We start from the raw sequence: 27,182 nt of genomic DNA, 5'->3' as shown, positions 1-27,182 counted from the left end.
GCTGCAGTTTCATACCTGTGGCTCTGAGAGATTGGGAGGGTCATGGCTATCACACAGCACAAACTCAAGGGAATCTTCAAATATTTCTCCTCCCAAATGATGATAATAAATTATTCCATTAAACAGATCCCTCTGAAGAAAACTGCTGACAGAATACCCTGTTGAAGAATATACCTTCTATTGAACAATGCATGATTTTATTAATTCATTAAAATTATACATTAGTTGTGCAAGTAACTGGTGAAGCATAATGTCTTCTTTCTCACCCTAACTAGAGCAAGCCCTTTGAAATGTTGTCTCATTGTCTTCCACATTTCCTGAAGATCATCAGCTGCTTTTCTATGTCACTTAAAGATCGTTCAAAGAATGAAGCAACACAGCAAATGGCCTAAAGCCCTGTTCAGAGGCCAAAAGAGAATTTGCAGGACTAGCAGCCTGGAAGCCAGTCTAGCACAGGAAGTTCTGAGTCCACTTAAATGGAAGGAGAGCTTTCTTTCTCTTTTAGCATCATTAGCATCATCTAATAGCTTTGAACTTGTCAGGGATCCTTGCAGATTTAACTCCTGACTAGCCCAACCTTTCTGGAGGAGAAAAGTACACTAGGGAAATAGACTCAGAATGGAAGAATTATGGGATAAATTGTGTTCACAGGTATAGTTATCTTGGTGCAGAGACCAACATTAATTAATGATGGGGATTTACACTATAATGGAAGAAGTCCAAATTTGCCATGATTTGTCCATAGCTAAAATAAGTTGTCTAACTGTAATATTTAATGTAGGTAAAAAAGGAGGGAACAAAACTGTAATATTTAATGTAGGTAAAAAAGGAGGGAACAAAGCAAAGCATGCTATTGTAGATGTGTTTTATTACCTATTAAGTTTGGTTCTGGTTTCTTCATGATTTCTCCAGCCTGAGGTGGCTTGGTAATATTGAATAGTATGTAATCATCACTGGAATCCATGTCAGCAGCATGAAGCATGGACCCCTGAATCAGGATCGTCTGTCCCTCATGAACTTCAATGACCACATTGCTGATAAGAAATGGAGAGCTGTCATCTTTAGGGAGGATATTGATTGGAAATTTATGTCGAATACTGTGGGAGCCATCGAAAATCCTAAATACCACAAAGTCCTTAGTAGAATCACTGTCATCATGATGGTAGTGAACAACTCCAGCCTGAATGTCAGAGACTGTGAACATGAAACCTTTCCCTCCTGTCAAAACAGTGGAAGAAAATCCATCAAAAACATGCAGTTCAGCCCAGAGAGGAATCCTTCCACCAATATGAATGTTATTAAGGGAGAGAGAAGGAGAATGCATTTCTAACTGGAAAAATCAAATGCAACTTCACCTACTGGAAACAAGTTTGTACAAGTTGGAGTAACTAATAAGAATGCAGAATTTGCAACTGTGGTGGCAGAGAAAATCTTCCAAATGTCCATTGCACTAAAGATAACTGGATATATCAAAGGTTTTTAACTGTGACTGTTTCCACTTCAGTTTCAACCTCTACTTTCTTATCAGAACATTTTATGTGTATTTTACGCATCAAAGAGACTATGCTTTATAATTACAGCTCCGCATTTCATTGCAAGTAAAAAATAACATTTCTGGGTCTTGTTTTTTCTATATATTGAGGTTACTGTCTATAATAAGACAATTTTGCACCCCTCCTTCACTAGACATGTTATGCACACACATAAATATTCAGGTGGGTTAAAAGTTTCAAGGACCTTTCACCATGAGATGGGCCCTGAGCTCTGCATGCTCCTGTAGGCAAAGTAATCTTTTTTACCTAGCCATTTTCCCAAAGACAACAGCACTGTGCAGACTCATGAGATTGCAAAGCAAAATTAGTAATATTGACAACGCAGAATGTTAACAAATTAGAAGTCTTATTTAACTGCCACTTTTTGAAATCAACCTTAAAGCTGCCAGTAAATTACAACCATATCCAAATATTGCCTGTGTTTGCCAACAAATCAAAATCACTCAGCATTCCTTTACATCTTCAAGCAAAATGTCAGAAGTGAAAATAGAGTGACTGCATTTCACCTAGGTCATACCTGCTCAACAAATGCATAGCTGATTTCTTTAAAATTTTAGCTTTGGGGTGTAAACATACATTAAGAAAGTAAGAGTTTATATACTGAATTTTTCATTACTCTTGGTCTCATCCCCGTGCCTAGCATGGTTGCTGCGCAGGGGAAGCAGGTCATCATGGGGAGTGGACCTCACTGGCAAGCCCGCCTGCTGCTGCCACCCTGGTGCAGCCACCTCTCCCTGGCTGGGGACCCAGGGCAGGAGGACAAAGATGGGCTTGGTCCCAGCTTCTGCCCCTCGGTGCGCAGCCGTGACCACTTTCCTTGGTGTGGGTCCTGTGCTTCAGTCTGGAGGGGACACCTGTGGAAGAAGCATTCTCATGCCCTGGGTTTTCTTGTTTCCTTTGAGCGACACAAAGCAATATACAGCTATGCTGGCATTTCTCTTTTTTTCTTTTTGCAGTGGCATCACAGCAGTGTCTCTCGGGGAGTTGCCCGCCCTCATTTAGCCTTGGTAAGACTGGGCAATATTAGGCCTGCTGCGCACCGTTAAACCTGCTGTGCACCATTACTAGCTGCATTAGCTCACTTGGGCTGAATTCACCTCCAGTGAAGAAACTAAGAACCAACTTCACTTTTAAATGAAAGTGATGTGTAGGCAAAATGCCAGACTTATCTCCCATTTAAGGATGTGGACAGCATAAATACACTATTTCCAAAAGTGTCTAAGCTATGCAACTGACTTTCTTATGAGCTTGTGAATTTTTTAATTTCTTACTGTGCATCCAGGTATTTCCTTCCACACCTGCATTCCCTTGTAAATCTGTCTGTTATGCTGGCAGCCCTCAGCAGGGTGTGATATATGACAGACTTTATCAACATCTTATTGACTGTCACATTATCGTAGGCAGTTGTCACTGTAGAACATGTTCCAGGCCCTGAAGTTGAAATTATTTACCTCTCACTGTGAGCCTCCCATGCTGTAAGCCATCAACTGTGACCAAGCGAACATTTTGGATGTCGTCATTGTCTACAACTTGGAAGTGTTGCCATGTGATTGGTCGGGATTGCCCTTCCAGGAGGTTGAGCCCTGCAAAGAGCAGAGTGTTGCTTCACTAAAGCAGCTGTGACAATCAAGGCTGTCAGCATCTAACTTTTCTAAAGGTTTTTGTGGTCAGGAAGAAAAGCATGTTTGATTTCATCTACCTGCCTACCTGTGACAGGCATTTCAAGGCCAGGTTAAAAGCTTGAGATCAACTTTTTTTTCTGACATACTTGCCTTAGTCAAGTGTCTTTAAGGATTTTTTTATTTTTTTATTTTTTTTTATTTTTCAGAAAAATAGTGTATTCTGGTTCCAAATAGACTAACTAGGCACATTTCTGGACATTTGCACAAACTGGAGCTTTGCACTTGCAATCTCAAAATGTCTGAAACTGGGCACTCAGCTTCCTTAGTGAGTCTGCATTTAAAAATATATATTGATCTTCATGATGGAGGACAGTATCTCTTCTTTTTACTCAGACAGTCATTTCAGGTGGTGGTTCTCTGGGAGACATGAGGCCTCTCCTTCTCAGCACCTTCACTTTTCTACTGTGAGGAGACTGCTCTTTCTCTGGTGTTAACTTCAAGAATTGTTTGATCTTATACCTTTGACTTTGGATGTTGAAATTGCAATGTACATTTCACTCTAGGTGTGAGGGCCTGTCCCCTCTCCAGTGCAGGCATTGTAAGTCTGTTTGAATTAGCCTTAACCCTGTAAGATTTCCAGGCTTGAAATGTCTGGTGATGTATCATGCCCTCTTTCTCTAGTTGTTAATTTTTGCAGACTTCCAATTTAAACAATACCAACAAGCCTTGGTCTTTCCCACACACTGCCCTACTGTTCTTATTCCATCACATATTTGTCTTAACTATTTATATGCTTCTATGTCCAGTCCATTCCTGAAGAAAAGGCTATATACAGAAATCCTGATTTTCCTGTAATTTCCTTTTTATTTTTTCATTCCAGTTAAAACTTCAGGTTTTTTGAAGTTGTTGTAACATATTCACCCCAAAATGGACAAACAGAAAAAATATATTTACAGTCCCTCAGTTTAATGATCCTTAAACTCCAGGCGTAAATCTGAATTTTAGAGCTTTGTCAAATGTCTGTGTCAACTTGTTATAAATTTTGCCTAAATAAATTGAGGAAAAGAGATCTCACCTGTGTTCCATGAAACCCGAGGAGCATTTGTATCTGCTGTTCTGATAGAAAGATGCACAGTGATTGCTAAACTCCTTTCAAAGTAGAAATCATGAACCTCAAACTCCATCTGTTGTGAAAACAGACAAACTATTGAAAAGAGAGCCTGAAAAGCAGCTGTACCTCAAAACACATATAGTACATTCTTACCTGAGAGATCTTAATGTCTTCTGACAATATGTTGACAAATGAAAGTTGACTTAGCTTCTAAAAAGGGTCTTTGACGTTCTGCACTAAATCAAGTATCTGCCTTCTGTGCTCTTCACAGGGAATGCTGGGAAAGTTAGTTGGCAATGTGTGGAAATTAACGGGAAAGATAAGCATTTTCACTGTTGTTTGGGGTATAATGAACTCAGTGATTAACATCAGGCTTTTTTAATAGTAATAATAAGGGGGGAAGGGGCATTTCCTGATCATTTAACATATGTAGGTCAAAAAAAATTGCAAAAGAGAAGATACGGCTGGCTTAGAAATAAAAAATAAAAGAAAATTTCAAACTCTTGAATTGTGAAACTCGTGAATTGTGATATTCTTGAATCTGGGATCAAACAATGCTGAAAGCAGAACAGGGACAAGGCACTTAAGGACCAGGCAGTTTGGCAGGATGACTGATCCTCATACTAAGAAAACAGAAAGAAAGGAGATTCCTGTGACAGCCAAGGTTAAAAAACGACAAGCCTTGTCCGCATCAGGTGCCAAAGTTACTGCTACTGTTCGTCTGCTTTCCAGTCTACCCTTTCCCCAGCTTACCTTGCTCTGATTTTCTGTCTCTTCAGTTTCATTACTTTAGTACAAACTATGTTGGTTTTTTTCGGTTAATGGTTAACTATCTTACCAGTTAGTTATTTTATAACTATCAGCACATTTATATACTGCTTCACCTCATTTCTCTTTCTCTTATATCTCCTTTTTAAGACTATTTCTTATTTCTCAGAGTACTGACATACTGTTGAATTACACAAAATATCTAGCAGTACTGGTTATTGAAAAAATGAAGTAACACTGTACCCAAAGTAAGAGACATTCACCATCAGCACTCTGTGGCAGATCTGGAGGGAGAAGCATCGCTAGCAGCCAACATGGAAAAGGTAGAAGTTGTACTCTGTTTGTTCCCATAAAATATAAACGCAGCCTTGGTCTTATAGATTGACACTGTTTATTTACTCACTTTCTCCAGACCCTACAGATACCAGCCTGTTCTCATAATTTGCATCATGTTCTCTATGTTAGTGACACGCTTCTACTCCTCCCAGCAGGAACTGTTGGGTATCCCTTTTTGTTATCCCTATATCACCATTGCTGCAGTAGGTAGGGTGTGAGATGAAACGGCATTCCTGACATTTAGCTGTCTGTCTTTCATGGCTTAAATATGTCACCTGCTCACAGGTCACAGGAATCAGTACAGTCACACAGAGATAAAAGCTATGTGGAAAAGGCACCATTGATCCTTCCAAAGGCTCTTGATTAGATCTACATGTAGTGTTATTCCCCTATTCCCCTCATTAAAAAATTAGAAAAAACAAAAAAAAGAACAAAAAAATCCTGTTCAGATATTCTTAGTCAGAGGAGATAAAAGTATTTCAGTGCAAAGAAATTTTTAAGTATTCAGCAACAAATATCTGATTTATGTTAGTCAGTTAAGCTGATGAGTCATAAGAAAAAGTGGTAAAGATTTTACCTCTGCTGCATTGCACATGGTTAGAGAAATATTTTTGTTTTCTGAAAAATATCCATTACAAATGAATGTGTTCATTTACAGCTTCCTGAATCTTAAGGAGATGAAAAACAGCAAATGCTCATACGTTACACTGTTACCTCATAATTCCTCCTCTCTGTGTGGCTGCTATTTGGAGGCTGATAAGCAATGAGCATGTCACTGAGATCTTTCCAGGTGAAGGAGCCAACAGCTTTTGTATGGTCGGACAGATGAGTGATGAAGCCCCGTGGAGGGGGCTTGGTAATGTTGAATACAAGCAGGGACTTTGGAGTTTCATTGTCTTCAGCATCAATGATTGAGGTTGTAATGGGGGTTAAAATAAATTGATCTACTTCCAGCATGAACTTTGCCATCGGGGCAGCTTTGGGTATTTGATTGGGAATAGCACCTTTAATCTGAATAGGGAGCCATGCATACTCAGTCTAAAACAGGAAAAAATGAGACAACTGATAAGACAAAGTGAAGCAAACAAAATAAATTCAACTTCCATTACCTTCACATAGCTAATTTGGGCACATGTTAAAGTAATAATTATTTTGAAAAGAAAAATCAAAACATTTTAATGAAAAAAAGCCTGAAGTAAATATTTAGACATCATGCAAAGGTCTTCCAGTTTCACTAGTCTTGTTTGTGTCCTTAATTTTGGGCTGAAACAACTTGCTTAATTTGATGTGAGTTTAATGAATAACTTTACCTGACAGAAACATGCGTGAGCCATTAATTATTATTAACTGAATATGTTCACACAGCTCTTAACTTATTAATTACTATGTATGTTGAAGTCAGTGCTGCTCATGCTCTGTAAAAAGGTCGAATTATGCCAGAATTAATTTTGCTCTCAGGCTAAACTACTTATGGCTGCCAGTAAAAAACCAGAGGTGTTTCTCTGTAGCTATAGTGGTCTAAGCATAGAGGCATGAAAGATAATGCATTTCATTTGCCCAGCTGGCAACGTTGTAAGGACTGAAAAAACTTTCAGGTTCACTATCTCTCTTCAAATGTGAAAAGGAGTAACGAATTTAAATTTTTTGAAAACCAGGAAGACAATGAGATGCTGTAAGGTTGTATAAAAGTCTACCTTGTGCAGTGTTTTGCTTCTTCTGTCTGTGAGATCCAGCCTTACAGGAATATAATCAGTGTCTGGTGATGGAGGGTCAAGGTGCTGATAACGAATCCCCAGCCTCAGAAATTCTTCGCAGCTCATTTTTTTGTTGTGAACGACTCCCTGTCCCAGCAGGCAGCTCCCATTTCTGCACTGCTGGCCCAGGCTGTCCACTGTAACCCAAAAGCAGCAATAGTGAAACAGTTACTGGAGCAGAAACTGACATGGGAAGCCTGTCTATACAGCTAAAGTAACCCTGATAAAAAGCCAGTGTGATGATAATTAGGACTCCTTTCCTGACTTAACTTTTCCTACAGGATTTGGTTTTCAGTTGACATCTTCCAACTCCAGCCTCCCTTAGTCTCTTGGGTAGGTGCTGCCCCCAACAACTCCCTGTGCTCGAAATTTCTACTGAGTCTTAGCACTGCCAAAACATTTGTTCACATGTCTAGGAGCCAAAAACAGACTCCAATTGGGGGATCACTGACCCAGGTCTGTGGTCTGCGTTGTGCCCCACAAAAACTTTATGTCCCATTCAGTTTCCATGATAGCTCAAGCTGTTCATTAAACTTCACGACCCACTCTTACCCAGCATGTCTGAAGCAACCCACTGCTGCAGATTTAATCTGCTGGGTCTCTTGGAACCTGCTAGTACAAACAACTAAAGCACATCGTACTAGGGCCAGGGAAGAAGCTCTGTGGTTGATCTCCACGAAGCTGCTTTCGCTGCACTTCCCCGGTGATGAGCTGGCCATAAGCAGGCAAGTGGCTTTCTGAAGAAGCTATAGAAATGGTGCAATCCAGATTTATCTTCCTGTCATAGTCAAAAGCGAGGACGTTCTTGTCAATCACCCTGGACAGACCATAGTACTCAGGAACCTCCAGGGCACGGGAGCGCATTTTAATGATGTTACAGTCTGGCTCAAGTAACTGCACATGGAGGGTGAATGTTTCTACAAATGTTTCAGTTTCTGTGAACCTGCAAGTGACAGAAGGAAATTAACTATGCATCATCCCATCTTCTATTGTTCTGTGAGTTTAGAATTGGCCTCACCTTATAAGTTGAATTACTTGAACCCCTTTCTCTCATGTGCCCTCAAACCCCAGATTGCCAGAGACCATGAGGTGCCAGACACTGCTGCCCACCTCCTTGTACTTGTAAAAAGGGTGTTTGTGCAAAGGAAGATGTTACTCGCTGTATATGTGCAAGGATCTGTATCCCTATCAGCAGGACAGCACAGCATATACAGTGCAGCGAAAGTACTGTTGTCACTTTCAATAATAGAAAGAAAAAACACTGGTTTTCTGTAATGAAAACCAATACATAATGTTTATTAATACTAACAAACACACTATTTGAGCATATCTGAAATACATTGTGATAAATGTTTCTGTAAACAGATGGTCACTTGCTGCCTAAAGATGCTACTACTGGACCTGTGTAGTTACGATACATACAGCAAAAAATGCTTTTACCATGCAAAATGGCCTGATTGCTCTTCCTGAGGGCAGCTGTTCTCCTGGTAAAAATGAAGTGTAATCTCCCACCGCTGCTTACCTGTACAGCCTAAGCATGACTGTGTCTTCATCTAAAATTGGACAGCCATTGTGGGTATATTTGACTTCATTAGGAAGGAAGTGACAGTCAAAAACCTATTGAGGAAAAAGAATAGACAAGTACAACACTGCCAAGGATGTTAACTTCACAGCTTCTATTCCACTTTTCTCAGACTGTCAGGAATGTGTCAGACTAAGGGAATTCTTAATCTGTAGTTTATGTCCAAGAATAGGTATTCACCCGTTTCTGTGCCCTCCCAATGAAAGCCAGAGCAACCACTTTAATAATGTGGGGCCACTGGGACTCTACAAGGGACTGGGCATATAAATGTGATTGTTTCAGGCTGCAGGCTCCAGCACAACAAACAGTTTGAGTGCACACTTCTTTACCACCACAGCCTGTGGACTTAGGGATACAGTTGTATTCAGTGGGAGAACTGCAGTAGATCTGAAAAGCCATCAGTTCCTGCAGTATAATGATGGATTTACTAGCTTTTAAAGTTGCTTGTGGCAATAGTTTGATTATACAGTAAATCCTACTTTATGGACACTACCATTGGACCACAAAAGTATGGTCCTGTGAAACAGCTTTGCTGGAAACTTTGCTAGCTCAGATTTGTTGCACATTTTTGGAACGCTGACTTAATACCAGTAGCCTTTACCCAGATCAAATGCCATCTCTCTGGCATAACAACACCCAGTCAGTATAATCCCACAGCACAAAAGCAAGCAGATTTTCTATATTCTCTACACCAGCTAATCCAAAAGAAACTAATTCTTATGACACACCTGATAAAGGTCAAATTTGCGAAGATGGCTGGCCACAGTTTAGCCATCTAAGACAGACACTTGTTTCAGGCTGATTGTTTTATTTATGGTTTGTTGACTTGCAAAAGTAAGACAATGAGGAAAAATGCCTGACCCAAATGGAAGAAAGATTGTTTTGGAGAGTTCTGACACACCCATTCTTTGAAGCAGGGATTTTAATTCTGGGGCATAGGATTTTCATGTCCTCACATATGCCAATTTGCAAGTCTGGCACATTACAGATCCCATATAGCCATATTGCTTTATAGACTTTAACAGCTGAAAGCTCCTAGCATTGATAAAACCATGTCTATATTATCCTTGTGTTAACAGGGAACCCCTACACAGCCCACACCTAGAAGAAGCATACTCATGTTTCATACCTACAGAGAAGCAGGCCATATTCTTGTCAGCAAGAAGGCAAAAGCTATTCATTACATTTCCTGAGTGTTTGAAACTAAATGTGGTGTTGATTCGGTTTTATGGGCAGTATCACACATGATTAGTTCTTTTATGGACTAAAGTAGAATCTGTTCAGCATTCACTAGTAGACCAGGTGAGGCCATATCTAATAAAGATTAATATACATATGCAGGTGACTGACAAACCACCTCTTTCTGCAGAAAGAAGAGGTAATTTCTTACTACCAGTCATTTTTTAAAATACACAAAAAGAACCATGAAAAAGAAGTTGCTTGCCAGAATTACCTACATCTCCCTAGCCACTCTGGAGGATGGTGAAATGGAAGGGGGATTTCAGTGAGATTCTGAAATATTGACTGGAAGTGCAGTGCATAGAGAATGGATGCTCTGACTTTCAGGCTAAAAATAAAGTTATACTTTAATTCCTAAACTAGTTGTTGATGTGTAGTTCACTGAAGCGCATCATGACCACTTCATGGTTTTACAGTGAAGGATATAAGAATTAGTGACCTTTTTTTTTTCCCCTAGCCATTATACAGAATTAGAACTTGCATATTTCTCTAATGGAAAAATAATTAGAGCTTATCAGCTTTCATTTTTACTGGCAATGTCTACTTCCACTGAAGTTATTCTCAGATACTCAAGCTATGTGGTAATTGTTCTATATTCCTAGTGATTTTAAAATATATTGCCTGCTTTTAACTTTCATCAAGAAACACATTGTACAAAGACTTTTTTTTTTAAGAAATGAGTTAATTAATTATTAGATACATACATTGGATTTACCACTCTTCCTGTTGGCTAAAATAATCTTGGAATTATCAGTAATATATGGTGTTATGGAAAGTATGATTGATCGTATTTGTTGGGACTGCTTAGAAAGGAAAGACAAGAACAGTCTGTGAAAAATAGAATTGCTCTCATATGATGAAGGTTTTGACTATGTTGTGGCTGTTCTATTGTGTATTGTTTTCAAATGTCACAGAAATATATGTTCTGTTATTTTTAACTATTTAAGAAACAACAAATATGTCTTTTTCTTACTTAATATCTGTTCTTCCTTAGTACAAGCTAACATAAATGAAGGTGATTAATTAACTAGATAGTCCTAAGTGATATCATTCAAAAAAGAAAAAAAAAGTAGTTAGGTGGTGTGTTACCTTAAAGAAAAAAAAAAGCACATAATATACAAAAGGCACTCATCTTACAGAGTCTGGCAGTTTAATGTTGACCGCTGAAGATGAGATTCTTCACTGATGTAAATCAGTGCAAAGCCCTCAAAGTCAGTAGGGTTTTTGGTGACATGTAGGTCTGGTGCGCACCTGACAATAAGATACTGCTCAGATGATGCATCCCTGTTCATATCAGCGGGGACTGCCTACAGCAGAGAAGATGGTTTATCATATCAAAGAATTAATTTATTCCTTTCTAAGACATCATTAGTTCCAACTCTTAATTGATAACAAGGGAATGGAAAATGAAGGACCTTTCCACAAAGGTCTGTTACCACTGACTGACAGTCATTTTATATATGTATAAGACACAATCTGCTTTCCAAAAAGAAACATCTGTTTTATGTTTCCAAATATGTTTTCCTTTTATATGAACAGACAACTCTAATTGTCCATAAATTCACTGGGTAAGACAAAGGAGTTCTAAATCTTTTCCTAATTACTGTCGAGCTTTGTTTTTTTCTACTTCAACTGCTTTTCAATAACAATGTGTAATTAAATTGTCATACATTCCTATGACATTACTCATTTTAATGGCAGTAAAACAGACCAGAGCAGAGACATTTTCTGGCTGCAGGATGTCCTGGTAGAAAGAGCATGAGTGGCACTGGGAGGGCCAGACTCTGGCACTTTTTTCAGGAATGGTGAAAGCTCAGGCAGCACTTTTTAGTGTCTGGCTCAGGATTTTGTAATTTAAAACAGAAGCCCTCAACTTACAAATGCTGTCTTGTTCTTTCCCAGTAAGGAAATATGACTTGGGATAACCAGACTGCCTATCTCACTGGCAGTCTCCCTGGGGGACCCAGCGTGGTGCTGTGTCTCTGGTGCTCCCACCTGCCCAGAGCTGCAGAAAGGAGGAGAAGGCATCTTTCCTAAGGGATGGCACTCAGGTATCTTGGGCACCACCAGCCCCTCTCCATCCTGATACCACAGGGCCACCTGCCCAGCAGAGCACACCCCTCCAGATGAGATGTGCCTGCAGCCTCCAAAAAGCCATGCTCCCCTGCCTGGGCTCACATCAGGGTGTGAAAGGACAGACAATTAATTGAGGTGGAGCTGGGACTGGGGAAAGCCAAGGACCCTAGGTATTTTGGAAAATAAGGTATGGTGATTACACATCTCCTGGGGTGTCTAGAAAACTGCCTCTGACCTTGTGCTTGAAACATGACAGGTTACAGAGGACAAAGTGCCTTTTTCAAAATACATGTGTCCTACTGCATGTAGAGGCTGAGGCAGAAGTCAAAAGCAGAGTCACTCAGCCAGCCAGCCAACTTGCCTACAGAAGAGGTTTGCCAGCAATGAGACATGTTAAGTATCTCGTTCTCCTCACAGGACAAACTAGACTGGGAAAGTGGAGAGGGGGGACTATGTCCAGAGCCCCAGTGCTGACAGAGCAAGCCCTGGGGAAGCCTCAGCAGAGGCACTGCACATCTTGGAAGCAGCCTCTACAGAAGATGACACATTGCCCTGCTCATTGCCTCCTGTTTTCCATGCCTCTGCTCCTTCTGAGTGCTGGTTCAGCTGAAGTACTTGTCACTGGTCTGCAAAAACAATGCTGATGACCAAACCAGAAGCTTTGAAAAATCTACTGAGACTGGTGCTTCTGCATCCACCTCCACAGAGACCACCAGAAACCTTAGAGTATTATTTAAAACAATACACACATACAAACAAGCAGAATTGTATGCTGTGTGGTACAATTAAAACTTTTTGGAAATAGGCAAAAACCTGTTTTGTTACGGTTCATTTAAAAAATATTAATCTTCTATCTCTACCATTACATCTTCATGTCAATTACTTCTGACTCCTTTCTGCTGTGACTCAGGTGGGGAGATTTCTGAGGCAAATGAGTAGCAGAATGGTGATATTTAAAATACTTTTCTTTATTCCTACAAGCTTGAAATTTAAACCAAAAACATTCTTTAAATGTATTTGCCATCTGCTAACAATTTAACTGTTGCAGAGCAGAGCAAACAATGGTGTACACAATGTGCTTATTGTATGTAGTGATTTTTGTCTTAATTACTCCCTAAGTAGTGGCTGCATGACTAAAATAATAATACTGTAGTGGGCTATGCATTACCCGAGGGGCACTGGTTACCCTCATGGTAGAAAAACAAGCAGCTGCGAGACGGGAGGATGGTTCCTAACTGAAAGTTTTGAAATACCCATTCTCCAGTTGGGAAAGGGGACTCTGATGGAACTCCCTTTTATGCACTTGTACTACTGAGCTCAGCTTTTGGATTTCAGGCATGCAGTTCTCTGTCAGCTGGCTACTTTTAGCAAAAGGCTAAATCTCACAAGCCATTCAGTTTCATGCCTTTTAGTCACTATTCCCCCTCAAAAATACAATGAAGAAGCTCTTCCTTGTTTCTCCCACACCTGCACACATGTGGACACAGAGCAGCACAATGGAGCCCAAATACCTGTGGAGTTAGTTTCCCAACCCTTTGTGTTATTGGCTCATTAATCACAACTTCTACTTTGCAGACATCCTTCTCTCTGGGGATGGAAAATTTGAGGTCATCTTCTGACAGGAAGACAGATTGTCCCTTCATCACTTTCACCCCAGGGTTGACACTAATAAAGGAGGAACCTACAACTCTTAGTACAACAGGCAGCAGTAGAAACCACCAGCTTTTCTCAAAGGGCTTCATATTATGAGGGGATGCCAACTCTTTTGCAGCAGCGAAAATGTGCTGAACAAAAGAAGTCTTCTTTTCGTCCTCCAGCAGAGTTTCACCATAAAATGAAGGACCAAAATATTAGTCACAAGTAACGATGTACAACATGTTTTCTGTTAAGATCCACCCCTTGATTGAAATTTGGGAAGGGGCTTTTCGAAGTATCCTTGGGTTTTTATAAAATTCATTGGTCAAGCCTGACAAAATGATGCATGTGTTCTCAGAGTTCTTGTAAAGATTGTTAATCCTGAAAAAAAAAAAGAAAAAAGAAAGAAAATTTATGTAAGACATTGAGCAACTATTGGGGGATAAAAAATAACCAGACAAAAAACTTCCACCATTTCTTACATCTGCAGTTCATTTCAACCAGCAGCTTAAATTTACCTTTGAATATTATTAAGTGCACACCGGTTTAGAAAATTAGCTGCATACCAGTAAGACTTCTCCCTCAACAGATCAGCTCTCAATATGAAATTCAGGCACCTTTGATCTGTACACACATACAAACACTTGCTGTGTAGGAATCCTTTGTTATTGGCCTTTTTTACTGCTGGACTGAGTAAATATTAAGAGGGCATGAGCGTTAAAGTAATTTGAAAGTGCAGGAATCTACATTCATCCAGATTAAACATACCTGAAAGTGAGAAAAACAGAGAATGGCCTTTTGTTAAATCTGTTTTTGCTTTGTCATTGAATGTGGGGGAATAAATTCAACCTTTAGTTGAAAACACCTTGCTGGTGCCTCTCTACTCCTCCTGCTATAGTGAGTGATTATGTCAGGACGTCAGCATAGAAACATATGATATGGCATGACAAAGCTGATTTTTTTCTTTTTCACAAAAGAAGAGTAATCATTCTGAGGCAAATTCAGTGGAAATAAGGAAAAAAAGATAAGATGGGGAAAAAAATTACACAGTCTCTTCATGCCCCCAGACTTCATCTTTCATGTTTATAAACTCATAGGAAAAGCATAGTTATTCTGACATTGAACAAGCACTATTGAAATCCTTACAAGACCCTAGTTTCTATAACCCTCCAAAGTAACAGAATCTATGGCCCAAAGAATAGGCAATGGTATTGATTTAATTAAAATTGATAAGATCATAAGAATTTCAAGCTAGTAAAACATCAACATTCCTTCAGTTTTTTGTAAATTTTTAGTGCCCTGACTACTTATTTGTGCAGTCTAATTTAACCACAACCCCACCACCAACAGTGAGCTTTCCTGAAAACGAATAAAAAAACAGATCCATGTACTTCTTCATTTTCTTCATTATTGTTTTCAGATAAGTGCTCTCTCTACTGTTTCCAGCACAGGATTACCTCCTGAACAGCCTACAATTGTATGCACATATCTGCCCAGTTTTACATTTCAATGAAATACGATCAGCAGTTAAAAACTTCTTTAAAATTATTCACTTTCTAAAGTAACACAAGACAGATCCGCTCACTTCAACTCAGATTCTAGATGGAAGACATTGGGACTAACATACAGTTAAACTTAGATGTATGTTGACTATGTAGTCTGGGCCGCAAATCTTAACTCTGGTTTTCTAGCTTTTTATCTGAAAAACTTTCCATTTTGGTCTACAATTATACAGCCAGATCAGTCAAAAAAAATCTGAAAGAAAATGTACCATTCTAGCCAGATGAAAGGGAGTGAAATTCATAGTTGAAAGCTTTTTAACATGTTCCAGAAACAAAAACAAGATCTCAATTCATTTAAAGAAAGTTTACTTACACAGACAGCTTTTACTAAAATCCAGATATGTAAATGTTCCCAAAGTACTTGCGAATTTTTCGGTTTTTTTCTTTGTGGGATGGGTATGCATAGCACTTCATTGAAATAAATGCATCTGAGACAGCACTTCTACTTCCTAAAATTCACAGATTTGAAATAGTCTGCAATCCTTTAAAGGACAACTTTGAAAGAGCGGCAGGAGAATAGATTACACTTCAGCCTCCAAATGAGAAAGTATGGTTTGCAGCAAGCACACGCTTTTAACCTGAATATCTGAATGGCACTTATCATGTAGTGCATGGATTGCTAGCATTTATCAAATATAATCTGTGTTTCCTTAAAACACCAACTGCAAAGCATGGACAGATGCTCTGAGTGAATACCTGTGCTGGTTTTGGCTAAGAAGGGTTAATTCTCTTCACTGTAGTGGTCAGGGACCTTTCCAGCTTCCTGCACTCTGCCGCGTGGCGGGGGGGGCTGGGAGGGGTGCGGCCATGGCCGGGGCAGCTGACCCCGACTGGCCAATGGCATGTTCATTCCATGCCATGTGACACCATGACCAGTATATTAAGGGGGGGCAGTTGCTGCTCGGGGAGGTGCGGCGTCGAGTCAGCGGGTAGTGAGCTGTTGTGTCGTGTGCGGTTTGTTTCGGTGGTTCATCTCTCCCCTCCGCCGGGTTTTGCACCTCTCATTGTTTTCCTTTCCATTGCATTTTTGTTGTTGTTGGGTTTTTTTCTTTTAATTATTAAACTGTTCTTATCTCAACCCACGAGCGTTACCCTTCTGATTCTCTCCCCCAGCTACCGGTGGGGGAGTGAGCGAGCGACTGTGTGGGGCTAGTTGCCGGCTAAACCACAACAATACCTCCTCTATTGCTGTGCCCTCTTCCTACTTCTTGCATTGAACAAAGTGAAGATAGGGCTGAGGGAAGTGAAATAACTTCTTTGGCATATGTCTCAAGAAGATGCTTTGCCTAACGTCTCCTCTGACTTCAGGCATGCGGGATCCTTGGCCAGCAGGAAGCTCCTGGCCCAGGGACTGCAATGGATTTTAAATCCTTTGACTCCAGCCCCTGATGAAGAAGCAATGCATGAGTAAGTCTCAGCTAATTTCAGAGAAAAGCCAGTTTCTTAAGCCATAGAGGGGTTCAGATAAGAAAATAATTAGTAATTTTAGACTCTGACTAGGACCTAAGAGGCAGTCAATGACTCTGAAGCATAGACCCCATGGTTTACAGCTCCTGACAATGCCAGTAACTTTGTGCTCCATAATACTATACTGGGGCATTGATTGATAGTGCAAAATGCCTTTAGTCACAGGGCACTAGGTACCTTATGAGAAATGATAAAATTAAAGCATGGACAATTTTGACTTTCTCCACTCCCACCTGGATAGCTACCACAAAAACACATTATAGTTCAGAGACAGCCTAATCACCTGTTCAGAAATGGCAGTGGTCGGGAAGCGTGTTTTTCTCACACCTTGTATGTGTGCTTACGAGAAGGGAAAGGCAGCTGTCTCTCTCCAGCAGGCACTGCCAGACTCTCTCATGCAGAGATGCCTGCACCTCAACTCTGAGGAAGCCCAGATTTATCTGTTTCTGGTGCCTGCCCCATAAACCCAACTGATGCTGTGAAAAGCTGAAATCAGGACTCAATGGTCTGAATGACGGTTAAGCAGGTATTCTTTTTTGCAGCGCTGGACGCACAGGGTTAGTTCCATAATTTATACAAGCTCTACAAATATATTCATCAATTTTCTATTAACTCTTTTTCATATACAAATGTCCTTTGTGCATGCCTGTCAGTGTCTCTGGGTGGTTGTCAGGGGTCTCTGGATGAAGGATATACTCTTCCTCACTGTGTCCGCTCCTTAACTTTTGCTTTTGTGCAAACTCAGGTCTGAGATCATGTATGTACTGTCTTTGAGGGATGGTCTGTTCTGGTTTAGTGTTTTGCTTTGCAGTTCCGTATCTTTATGGTTCTGTACATCTGCTTCTTCTAAGGTCAAATGTTGTTGTCGTATATTTGTTTAGGAGCTTCTTGTCTGGAAGCCTTTCTGACTCCCCCAAAGCAACAAGTTTTAGTCATAACAGTTCTAACTGTATCACCAACATGGGTGCAGGTGTAAACCTCAGGCACAGATCATGGTTTCTTTGCTGCCTTTTCTTACCCTGCATCAAACACTAAGAGCAGAAAGGCTCCAAGAGGAGTAAGGAGCGTTTTGGCCAATTTCATTGTGGTTGTGTGAGACACACTGTGTTGTCCGCTTGTGGCCAATTTTGTTGCCACTGAGTATTACCGTCTTGCTTTGACTGCTTTTGCTTGCAAGCACTGCTCCTGTATCACTATACATTTTTGCCCTGTATGTTCCAGCAATTAGCCCTGACTTGTCAGCTGCAGGGCTGTCTCCTTAAGTGGACAAGTGAAGATCTTGAGAAGTATAACTTCACTTTCTCAACCACTTAACCAATGACAGCAAAAAGAAATTACAAGAGATCCTTTCAGCACATAATGACAATAAAATGAGAAGGTTTTGGAGTGAATGCTATCAGATTAGCATGCTCCCCTCTGTGTGAAGAAGGCCATTGCTTCAACAAAATCATGTGAGTGCTACGCAGTACTTACACTGATCCACAGTGACAGCCATAGGACAAGAAGAAATGGCCTCAAGTTGCATCAGGGAAGGTTTAGGTTGGATATTAGGAAAAATTCTTCACTGAAGGAGCAGTTAGGCATTGAAACAGGCTGCCCAAAGAGGTGGTGGAGTCACCATCCATGGAGGTATTTAAAAGATGTGTAGACATGGTACTTCAGGGCATGGCTTAGGACACATGGTGGCGTTGGGTTGATGGTTGGGCTTGATGATCCTAGAGGTCTTTTCCAACCTTAATGACTCTATATTTCTATGATCCCAGTGATATCCCTAAGAAAATGGAAATTTTGGAACTGTCTGCTAAAGCCATAACAATGAACTATGGGAGCCTGGCAAAAGAGAAGTTGAGCGCCAGGGACAGACAATGAGAGGCAGAGAAGCACTTGTTTTATGACTATCTTTGAGGAGAGCTGAGAGACTAATCCCACCTCAGAAGCTGCTGAGAATGGGGTGATAAAGTGTATAGTCAAAGAGAACAATTAATTGGGATGTAAATAAGAAGTAAAACAAAGTGACCAGTAGGGGACCTATCCTTGTGATAATACTAAAAATCAGGCCTGTAGGCCAGGAACTGCCCCTCCCCCTAGTAAGCCCCTTAATCTATGAGCATGCGTGGTAAATTAAAAGTGAGCTGTACTGTTACATCAAAGCGAGAAAGAAATTAACCCATTATTAGCTGAGGCATGTGAATATTAGCTGTGACTGACACATTAAACTGTATAAATACCTTGTAGTTTCTCAGTGCGGTGTGCTAGCTTTGTGGGTTACCACCTAGCACCAAACTTTGCACAAAAATGACTTAAATAAAATACCTCCGCTTTGTGTGTAGTTCGGCATTTTGCACACTGGGTGAACAAACCTGCTTTTCATGATAACACCAGGATCCAGGTTAATTAATTACTTGGTGTTTTTTTGCAAAACACTGCCATTGTACCCCGCAAACTGTCCAGTAATTCCCATGATATCCAATATAAAATCATTCTGGTATAAAAAAATGTGGTGACAAAGAAAGAGACCTCCTTTCCCATAATTAGAGGTAGACTGGCCAAGCTGACCCTGGAATTTGGAAGACTGGGAAAAGGAGTCCCAAACATGTGTCCAAGGCATTGTGCAAGGGACACTCAGCAAGGGGAACTCTGAGGAGCTACTCTATACTGGCAGACCCCTGCCCCGCTCTGCAGATGAGCAGAGGGAGAAGACACCTCTGAAGAGGCAGTGGATGTGACTTTGTAGAGTTAGCAGAAGGACAAACAGACTGGGGACAATGCAGGGGAGGGTTACTGAGAACTTCAGATGTGGTTTGTTAAAAATTTCCTCCAAATGCCAGAAGAACTGGTTCTCCCTAAGGACTGCTGGTGCACGTGTGAGAAATGATGCAATGGCTAATTACAAACATCAGCATTCTCAGCAAATACAACTGGTTTTCAAGATTCTAAAAAAGAAAAAAAAAAGTGAAACACTGCAAAAAAAAGAACTAGAAGGTTGCTGTATAGTTATCATTGTCACAAAATATCTGACAAAACTTCCCAATCTGTCAAGCTTTCATTGGCTTCAGAAATTTGGAGAACTGTGTTAAATCCCTAAAAGCATCCATGAATTACTGAAAGCTAGCTGTCCTTCCAACAGCAGACTCTGGAGAAAACATGTATCTATGCAGGACCCATCCAGAGATACATATAGAAACTCTCAGTTGTGTATCTCTAGATCCATATCAAGTAGATCTGCTATTTTAGATAATTTTTGAAAAATTTTTTTTGTTATTACAACCCCTGCATGAATGAAATTTACTTCAAAGAATGCAAATATTAATACATTGGTGGAAAGTTTCCAGCACTTCTTCATGTAGAAGTTATAAAGATACAGATTCCTGAGTTTGAGTCTGAGGAGGGCTAATGTGATATAAATAAAGACTAATCTCAGTTATTTAGATAGTGCTCTTCCAGTGCAAAACAATTGAAAATAAGATCAGAAAGAGCAGCAGTAACTGTCAGTTGTAACACCTAAAACCTGACTAAAAAATATGTAATTACCAGTGACCTTGAGCCAAGTCTCAATGACACTCAAAGTCTTCAGTGGGATTCGAGTTTCTCTGTGTGTGACAAGATCTCTGGTTGCCTGGGAGATCTCACTGAACAACTGGATCCAAAATTGAGCTCTTTTGCAATGCTTGAAGGGGATTATGGAGGATCATTGTTGTGGGGTGGGAGTTGAACTGATTTGTTTTAATGAACACCAGAAAAAGTTTACAAGACACAGAAAGAACATAGGATTCTTTTTTTTTTAGAGGATGGGATTAAGGAAGTCACATGGCAGCCTTCCAAGATTCCTAGGAAATACGATGAACATTATTACAGCAATTAAAACTTAGCCCAGGGCAATGAAAGGATCCTGAGCTCTTAAATTAGCAGGTTGTCACTTCAGAATGTGCAATTAACACGTGTCCCTTGGACTGTTTGCTATTTAATGTTTTTGTTCCATGCACTACAAACAAGGATTATAGGTCACATAGAAACTCAAATAATCAGCAAGGTATTTCCTGAGTTAAGGAATGGTAGATTACAGATTCCTTCTTTTTTCCTTTCTCTGTTTTGGTCTGTGAATGGAAGTCCTGTGAGCTTTTTGACAAATTGTGTACACTTCTTAGCAAAGTAAGGAAACAAGAAGTGTTTCATGGCATGGTCAATGAATAGAACTTTATTCATCAGGGAAACAGCTGGAGGATGTGAAGCACATCAGATATATCCAGGTTATTAACATTTCTTTTTTCCTTTGTTTCTTTGTTTAATTAAAGCAGAATACAGTAAATTGGGAAAAAAAAAAACAACCCTCTTTTTCTTCGTTCTATGCTCTTTCACATTATAGATATTTTAACAGTGATTGTCAGATTAAGACCTAATACAGTTTCAGTTTACAGATTATATCTGACTTCAATGTTCATTCTCAGCATAATATTGCCACTATCATATGCTAAATTATGACTCATCCAAGTTTAGGGTATCAGAAAATGGAAATGGAGTGTAGAGGTATCCCCTATGCTGACAGCCCAATGTAAGACTAAAAGCATATTTGACATTACACAAAGGCAGACTAGTGGTGGAGGAGAAAAATCTGGATATAACACCATTAAGATTACTGCACTGTAATGCCAAGTATTATAGCTTAATGCAGGACTGAAAACCGAATTATTCTTTTCCATAGGGTTCCTCTGTAGCCCTTGCTGAACCCTTTTAATTTCCACTCCTTATGAGACCCTCCTTCTGCATCAACCAGAAGTTGTAAGGCCAGAGGGGTGTCTGTCTAAGAAGCAGTGCTCCACTCTTTCCATTAAACAGAGCTAAGCCATAGGGGGGCAGGTGGAGGGTCTCAGACAGTGACGGACAACAAAATAAAGGGAGACAGAAATACTGAGAGGAAGAATTTCAGTCAATCAGGAACAAGGATTCTTAACAGCTTGGTCCTCAAATATTACACAATATACTTTTAAAAAGGCAGAGGAGGTCACACTAACAAAAAGGACATATTGGTTGTGGTTGCCCCTTAAAGGCCATCTTGAAGACAATGCATTGTTCCCTTTTAAGTGTAAATAGATCTACTTATATTGTTAGAAGTACTTTAAAATTTGAGATAGAGATCCAGATCGCACTGTTAGCAGATGCTTATTCTACTGAATACAACTGCAAAACAAATAAAATCAACTCTTGGCTTTTGTTTTAATAAAGATAAGAGACTAATAACAAAACCGTATTTTCCAAACAGGTAAATATTTTCTGCTCAAAAGACAATGAAAACTTCTTTATACTCTGCTCTTTTAAGCCCAGAAAATTGTACTGCATAACAGGAGTTGAGAAGATTAAGTGATTTTCTTATTTCTCTTAGTTGCCCTTTATGCGTTTTTAAGATCATTATACAAATAGGAGCTGCCACCCTCTGACTACCCATTCTCCACAAGACATGAACTCTGAATTGGAACAGAGTGCAGTGCAGAAATTACTCTGGAAAAGAAATAACTATATCTTTTTGACAGGTCACTGAGGAAGTCCATAAAACACTCCAGCTTCCAGTGAGGTTCTTCCACTGATGCTATCCATAGTTTACTATCCTGTACATGACCCTCATCCTCCTGGGTCTCAGTACTCACTGATTTCCCATCTTCCCTTTGGGAGTACAAAGCTATATGGGATAGCTGTTTGCAGGGAAAGTCAAGCCAGCCTAGGAGAAACACAGACTGAACCAACATCTTCCCCATTTCCAGGACTAATATATTTTTCAGAAGGTTTGAATATTTCCACTTAAAAATTTATTTTGACCATTCAAATACAGCAAAAGTTTGGATTTTTGGCAGTCAATGGGTATAGGCTACTTCTCAGTGTAAATGTTAACACTGTATTTTTTACAGTCGTCATTTTGTAGTTTAATGTCATACTGGTACTATCCTAAAAGCACGACACAATTGTAAATACCAGGAGCGTATTTGATCTCTCTTCTCCTTTCCCTGTACAAGACAGGAACCCTGGAGATTCTCAGTTAGGGGTAGTGAGGGATATAAACTAGGGGAAAACTTGTGAAAACAGTAAAGTGACTAGATTAACCATCCTTTTTATTTCATGTATAATCATAAGCATTGCAGAGAGGGAATAAGATTTATTCTTCTTAAGAGAAGAGCAGGCTGTAACATCCTGTAGGTAGCAGAATGGTTTCCCATAATCCACCCAGAGAATGACTCAAAAATAAAAATGAAAGCTACCCTAATAATGGAACCTGTGGATGGGTAAAGGGAGTGTACTGGTAGAGAAAATGCCACAAAACCACTGACTTTGAAAAGACATTTAATTTTAGCAAGTAACTACTAATTGATAGGAAGGAAACTTGTGAAAGTCAGCAAGCAGCCTAGGATTAGTCAGTGACCATTGTGCTTGTGTTACAAAGGCAAAATAATTAGCTTCACCTTGACCCATAACTTTGTCAAGTAAAGACAGAAATTACAGCATTGGATTTGGTATCTGACATGACAACGCAAGGCTTCCAGGTCTGGAGCTCCATGCTTTTCCATGATCCTTGCAAGCTCTAGTCAGGTCTCATGCATGAGGTGCTAGATAAGCTTGACTTATGGCAGAGCAACTTTACCAGCAAGTGAATGCACCTCTGACCCACAAGTGTGATGGTGTCAAAACCCATAGAAAAGGAGCAGGAAAAGCCTCCTGGACAAGGAACAGCAACATGAGGAGGCAGGGACAAAGAACCTGTGATCAGCTGTCCAACAGTGACATCTGATACTTCCGCAAAATAATCGTCGGGCAGTGATGGTGAAATGCAGTACCAATGACACATTGCCCCTCTCCATGGTGTTATACATCTGCTCTCGTACTCAGTAAGTTGCATGTGACAACACTCAAACCTGGTCTACATGGAAGAACAGAGCAATGAAATGTCAGTGGACTTCCATCTCTGGCAGAATCCCCTTTACAGCATAGAAACCTACCTGAAGCGCAGCACATGGTTTTGATAGGTTTAGAATAATTTATTTATGGAGAGCTATTGGTTGGCTCATTAACTCAGCATGAGGGAGAAGGCTGGGCTTTAAGCTGATGAGCCTTGAGAGTAATGGCACTCAGTCTGAAGAAGACTTTGCAGACCTGAAGGGAGTGCTGCATCTCACAGTGCTAAACAAAAGAACACTTGCAATCTGCTGCACGTACTACATGGAGAATTTTTTTGAATGCTTAAATTTTAACAGCTGGTAGATGGTATGGTTTACACATTCCCACAAACACACTGGCTTGTTCATCTTTTTGCACCTTAGATATGTGAAACTTAGATGCATGTTTGAGCTGTTTGCCAGGATTACGAATATATTGCAAGAGCAAAAGATATGCCTCCGAAGAGCAATTCCTTCCTATTTATATAACTATCCAAGGGAAAGAAAATAGGTTTAGCCCAGACACAAATTTAGATTTCCAAAGGTATGTAAGGGGGCTACACTAGGAGTTTGGTGTTCCCTACATACAAATCAAAAGTGATTTGAGCTGCTTCTGTGAAATCTGTAAGTTACTCAGATATGGTACAATTGCCTTCAAATTATGTTTGATGAACAAGGAGTATGGACTAGGTTAAATAGTTACACATCTCATAAAAATTAATCTAGATACACTAAAAAATGCCCCAAACATAATTCCTCTTTTGTTAACAATTTTCATTGATAAAGGTCTATCCTTATGCATTCAGAATGCCTGCACAGTGCGACTACCACCTGTCAGCTCATGTAGTCGCATAATGGTTTTAGACAACATTTGTCAGAAAATCAAACTCAAGCCAGCTACAGTTTATCTTCAGAGCAAGCTATTAAGAGTTCTTTGAAATACTGTTACAGGCTTCACAATGATAGCAGCTAGAAACGGAAATAACACATTTCATTAAGGAGTCTTTAACAACTCCCCAAATGTAATCTATTCCAGTTTTTTTACCCAACTGCACAAAAGGCAGCTGAATCATCCTGAGGATCTCATGTTGCAAGTTCTGAAAGCATGAAGTTGTGCACAGGCACCTTAGCTACAGGAATTGTAGCCCACACAGCGATTAGCATGAGATAAATTAATCTGTGTCCTCAGCAGGCTGTCACAAAACCTTAAAAATGAGAGAAGCAAAGTTAAAGTATTGATAATGAATGACCTGCTCAGTCCCCCTCTATGTTCAATAGGTACAGTCAAAAGGATTGCACTCTTAATGTACTGTTATTTGACTAGCACGTGCTATTTTACCATGATGTTTTTACCACACATTCTGTTGTTGCCATCTATATTCACTGTTAGATTGCCGAAGTCAGTGATAATTTATTTTCCCATGAATAAATTAATTCCTGTTGTACTGTACCTAATATTATCATGGACATGCATTATCAAAATTACTTGTACTGTAACTAATATTATCACAGACTAATACTATCAAGACTACTTCAAGGACTGCAGAAAATTAATGTAATGAGTGAACAGGCATGAGGTACTTTCATTTAAAAAATCAAGTCACTGTCCAGGGATTTGTTTAATCATTTGTCCTTATACTTGCTTAATTCTCCTCAGAGCAGGGAAAAGTGTTCAAAATCTAAAGGTGCCCAGATCCAAACCATCTCATTGTCATGGTCAAAATGATCTGCATGCAGTCATGTTGCATTGCAAAATAAACCCTGGGGAAGAATCACAAAGAAAATGCTGGCAGGCCCACTACAGTAATACTCAAGTAAAGGGAAAGAGAGGGGCAATTTCTACAGATGTGTGTGCTCTTTTAGTGTGAAAGCAACTGGTGATTTACAGTGCCAATGCCTCCCACAGACACCTCGGACACATGTCAACAGCAGAGATGCATTTTGCCTAAGGTAATGTGCAGTCCTGAGTTAGCTGAGATTATGAACTAGTGGAATTCTTTAACTAGCAAAAACATAACTTGCAAAATCCCCTTTTAATAACCGTTGCAAGAAACTGTGTAAAATTATCTACAGGGTTTACTGAAGTGTTTAAGCACAACAAACACAGAGTGATATCAAGAAATCTCTAAATGGTGAAGGTTTAGAGTTTGGTTCTAGATAAATGCATAGAAATCAGCAGGAAATGTAAAAACTATGCAAGCATGTAGGTCTGTGTTCAGAAACACACATAAACATTCACACATACATAAGACCAATGAACATCTGTCTAATTCAGATGAATGAAGTCAGCTGTCTGAATGTACATGAAAATGTGAAAACTCTTACAGATCCCTACTGCAAAATAAAAGTCTACAATTAAAACATGCCTGTTAAAAACAAGTATTCCCAGCTAAATGAAATATATAATTTAGAAAGGCTTACTAATATTGAAAGTTTTCATTATGTTTTTCAGTGGTTTTATCACATTTCTCTCTCCCCGTGTGTCTTACTAAGAAGACAATTTTAAGAAAAGAAGTCTTGCTTAGTCCTTCCAAGCTTTTACAAAAGATAAAACCACAGTTTTACTGGAGCTGGTGGAAGAAAGCCAGCATAGTGGAGAAATCTATATCAATTGGAACATTAAGATAAACTAAGTTGCTTGGAGTGGTTAACCTCCAAGTTAACTACTAAACTACTGTCAAGGACCAGTGTCTGTTTTCCTCCAAAGTTAGAACTGAGCTTTCATCCATCCTGAGTACAAAAAATACTGTTTGACTGCTTTGCTGCAACATTCAGCATCAAACTGAATGTTACAAACTGTTAAACACTACTACAACGACAAACATAATAGCATTCAGTGTATACAAGAAACTTGAAGCAGATACTTACGGTAGCAGTGTTTCTCCAGGAGACTGAGCACAAGATCATACTAGAATGAAAGGAATAATGTCACTGACCCAGTAAACTCTGGTTTAAAAGGCTGGCAGAGAAAGAAATCCAATGAGTGGTGTCGGTGACGTAGAGAAAGACGGGGGATGGGGGGTGGGGGTGGGGGGGAGATGAAATTCCAGTCTTTCTGGTCAGCTTTGCTGTGGTTTTCTCCGTACTAAAAAATCCACAATAAACACTCTTTTCTTGCAAGACTGCTCCTGACTGCAGAGTCCCAGAGTACAAACTCTTTTGGGCGCCATATGATATGGGCATTCTGAGATGCCTTGGAGCATTTACACTCATCAATGCTTCTGGCAGCCAGCCCCAGATCTTCCTTTCCCCTTCTGCTTGTAAAGTCTGTTGGGACTAAAAACTGAGCTCCTGTTAATAAGTTTTGCTCACTTTTTTCTCCCCATTTCTGCTAGTTTATTTCCTTCAACACACATGCATACATATATTTTTAGGTATTAAAATTTCATAGACAAAGTGATGACCTAAAATCTCTTCAGGTCAATCAGTTTCCCCCCTAGGAGGGAAAGAGTCTTTACTGAAATACCGACATGATTAATTTCCTCCATAAGATAATAATGAAGCAGGTTTGATCTTATTTCAAGGTGACTGATGAAATTAAAATCAAGTGCATTAACTTG

General features: G+C 39.7%; 1 protein-coding gene across 7 annotated transcripts in view; it reads right to left on the bottom strand.

Moving 5' to 3' along the window:
• Nucleotides 1-26,848, bottom strand: part of FREM1 (FRAS1 related extracellular matrix 1) — a 75,094-nt gene extending 48,246 nt beyond the window's left edge. For 2 of the 7 annotated variants that reach the window (XR_012657996.1, XM_075078942.1), the window contains exons 1-10: nt 26,491-26,597; nt 13,553-14,057; nt 8,667-8,761; nt 7,786-8,087; nt 7,085-7,281; nt 6,105-6,428; nt 4,251-4,359; nt 3,005-3,136; nt 874-1,218; nt 16-158 (exon numbers count right to left, since the gene is read on the bottom strand). Coding sequence is in view for 6 of the 7 variants with exons in the window: in XM_075078942.1 (XP_074935043.1) it covers nt 16-158; nt 874-1,218; nt 3,005-3,136; nt 4,251-4,359; nt 6,105-6,428; nt 7,085-7,281; nt 7,786-8,087; nt 8,667-8,761; nt 13,553-13,783 (1,878 nt within the window). In the remaining variant the exon portion in view is untranslated. Of the gene's footprint in view, nt 1-15; nt 159-873; nt 1,219-2,158; nt 2,408-3,004; nt 3,137-4,250; nt 4,360-6,104; nt 6,429-7,084; nt 7,282-7,785; nt 8,088-8,666; nt 8,762-13,552; nt 14,058-14,242; nt 14,445-26,490 lie in introns of those variants that run through there. The other 5 variants (XM_075078943.1, XM_075078946.1, XM_075078945.1 and 2 more) reach the window with 5 other exon arrangements.
• Between the last annotated feature and the right edge of the window lie 334 nt (nt 26,849-27,182).

The sequence above is a fragment of the Phalacrocorax aristotelis genome, chromosome Z, assembly GCF_949628215.1.
Source record: "Phalacrocorax aristotelis chromosome Z, bGulAri2.1, whole genome shotgun sequence".
Lineage (NCBI taxonomy): Eukaryota > Metazoa > Chordata > Aves > Suliformes > Phalacrocoracidae > Phalacrocorax > Phalacrocorax aristotelis.
This window is presented reverse-complemented; position numbering and strand designations above follow the sequence as displayed.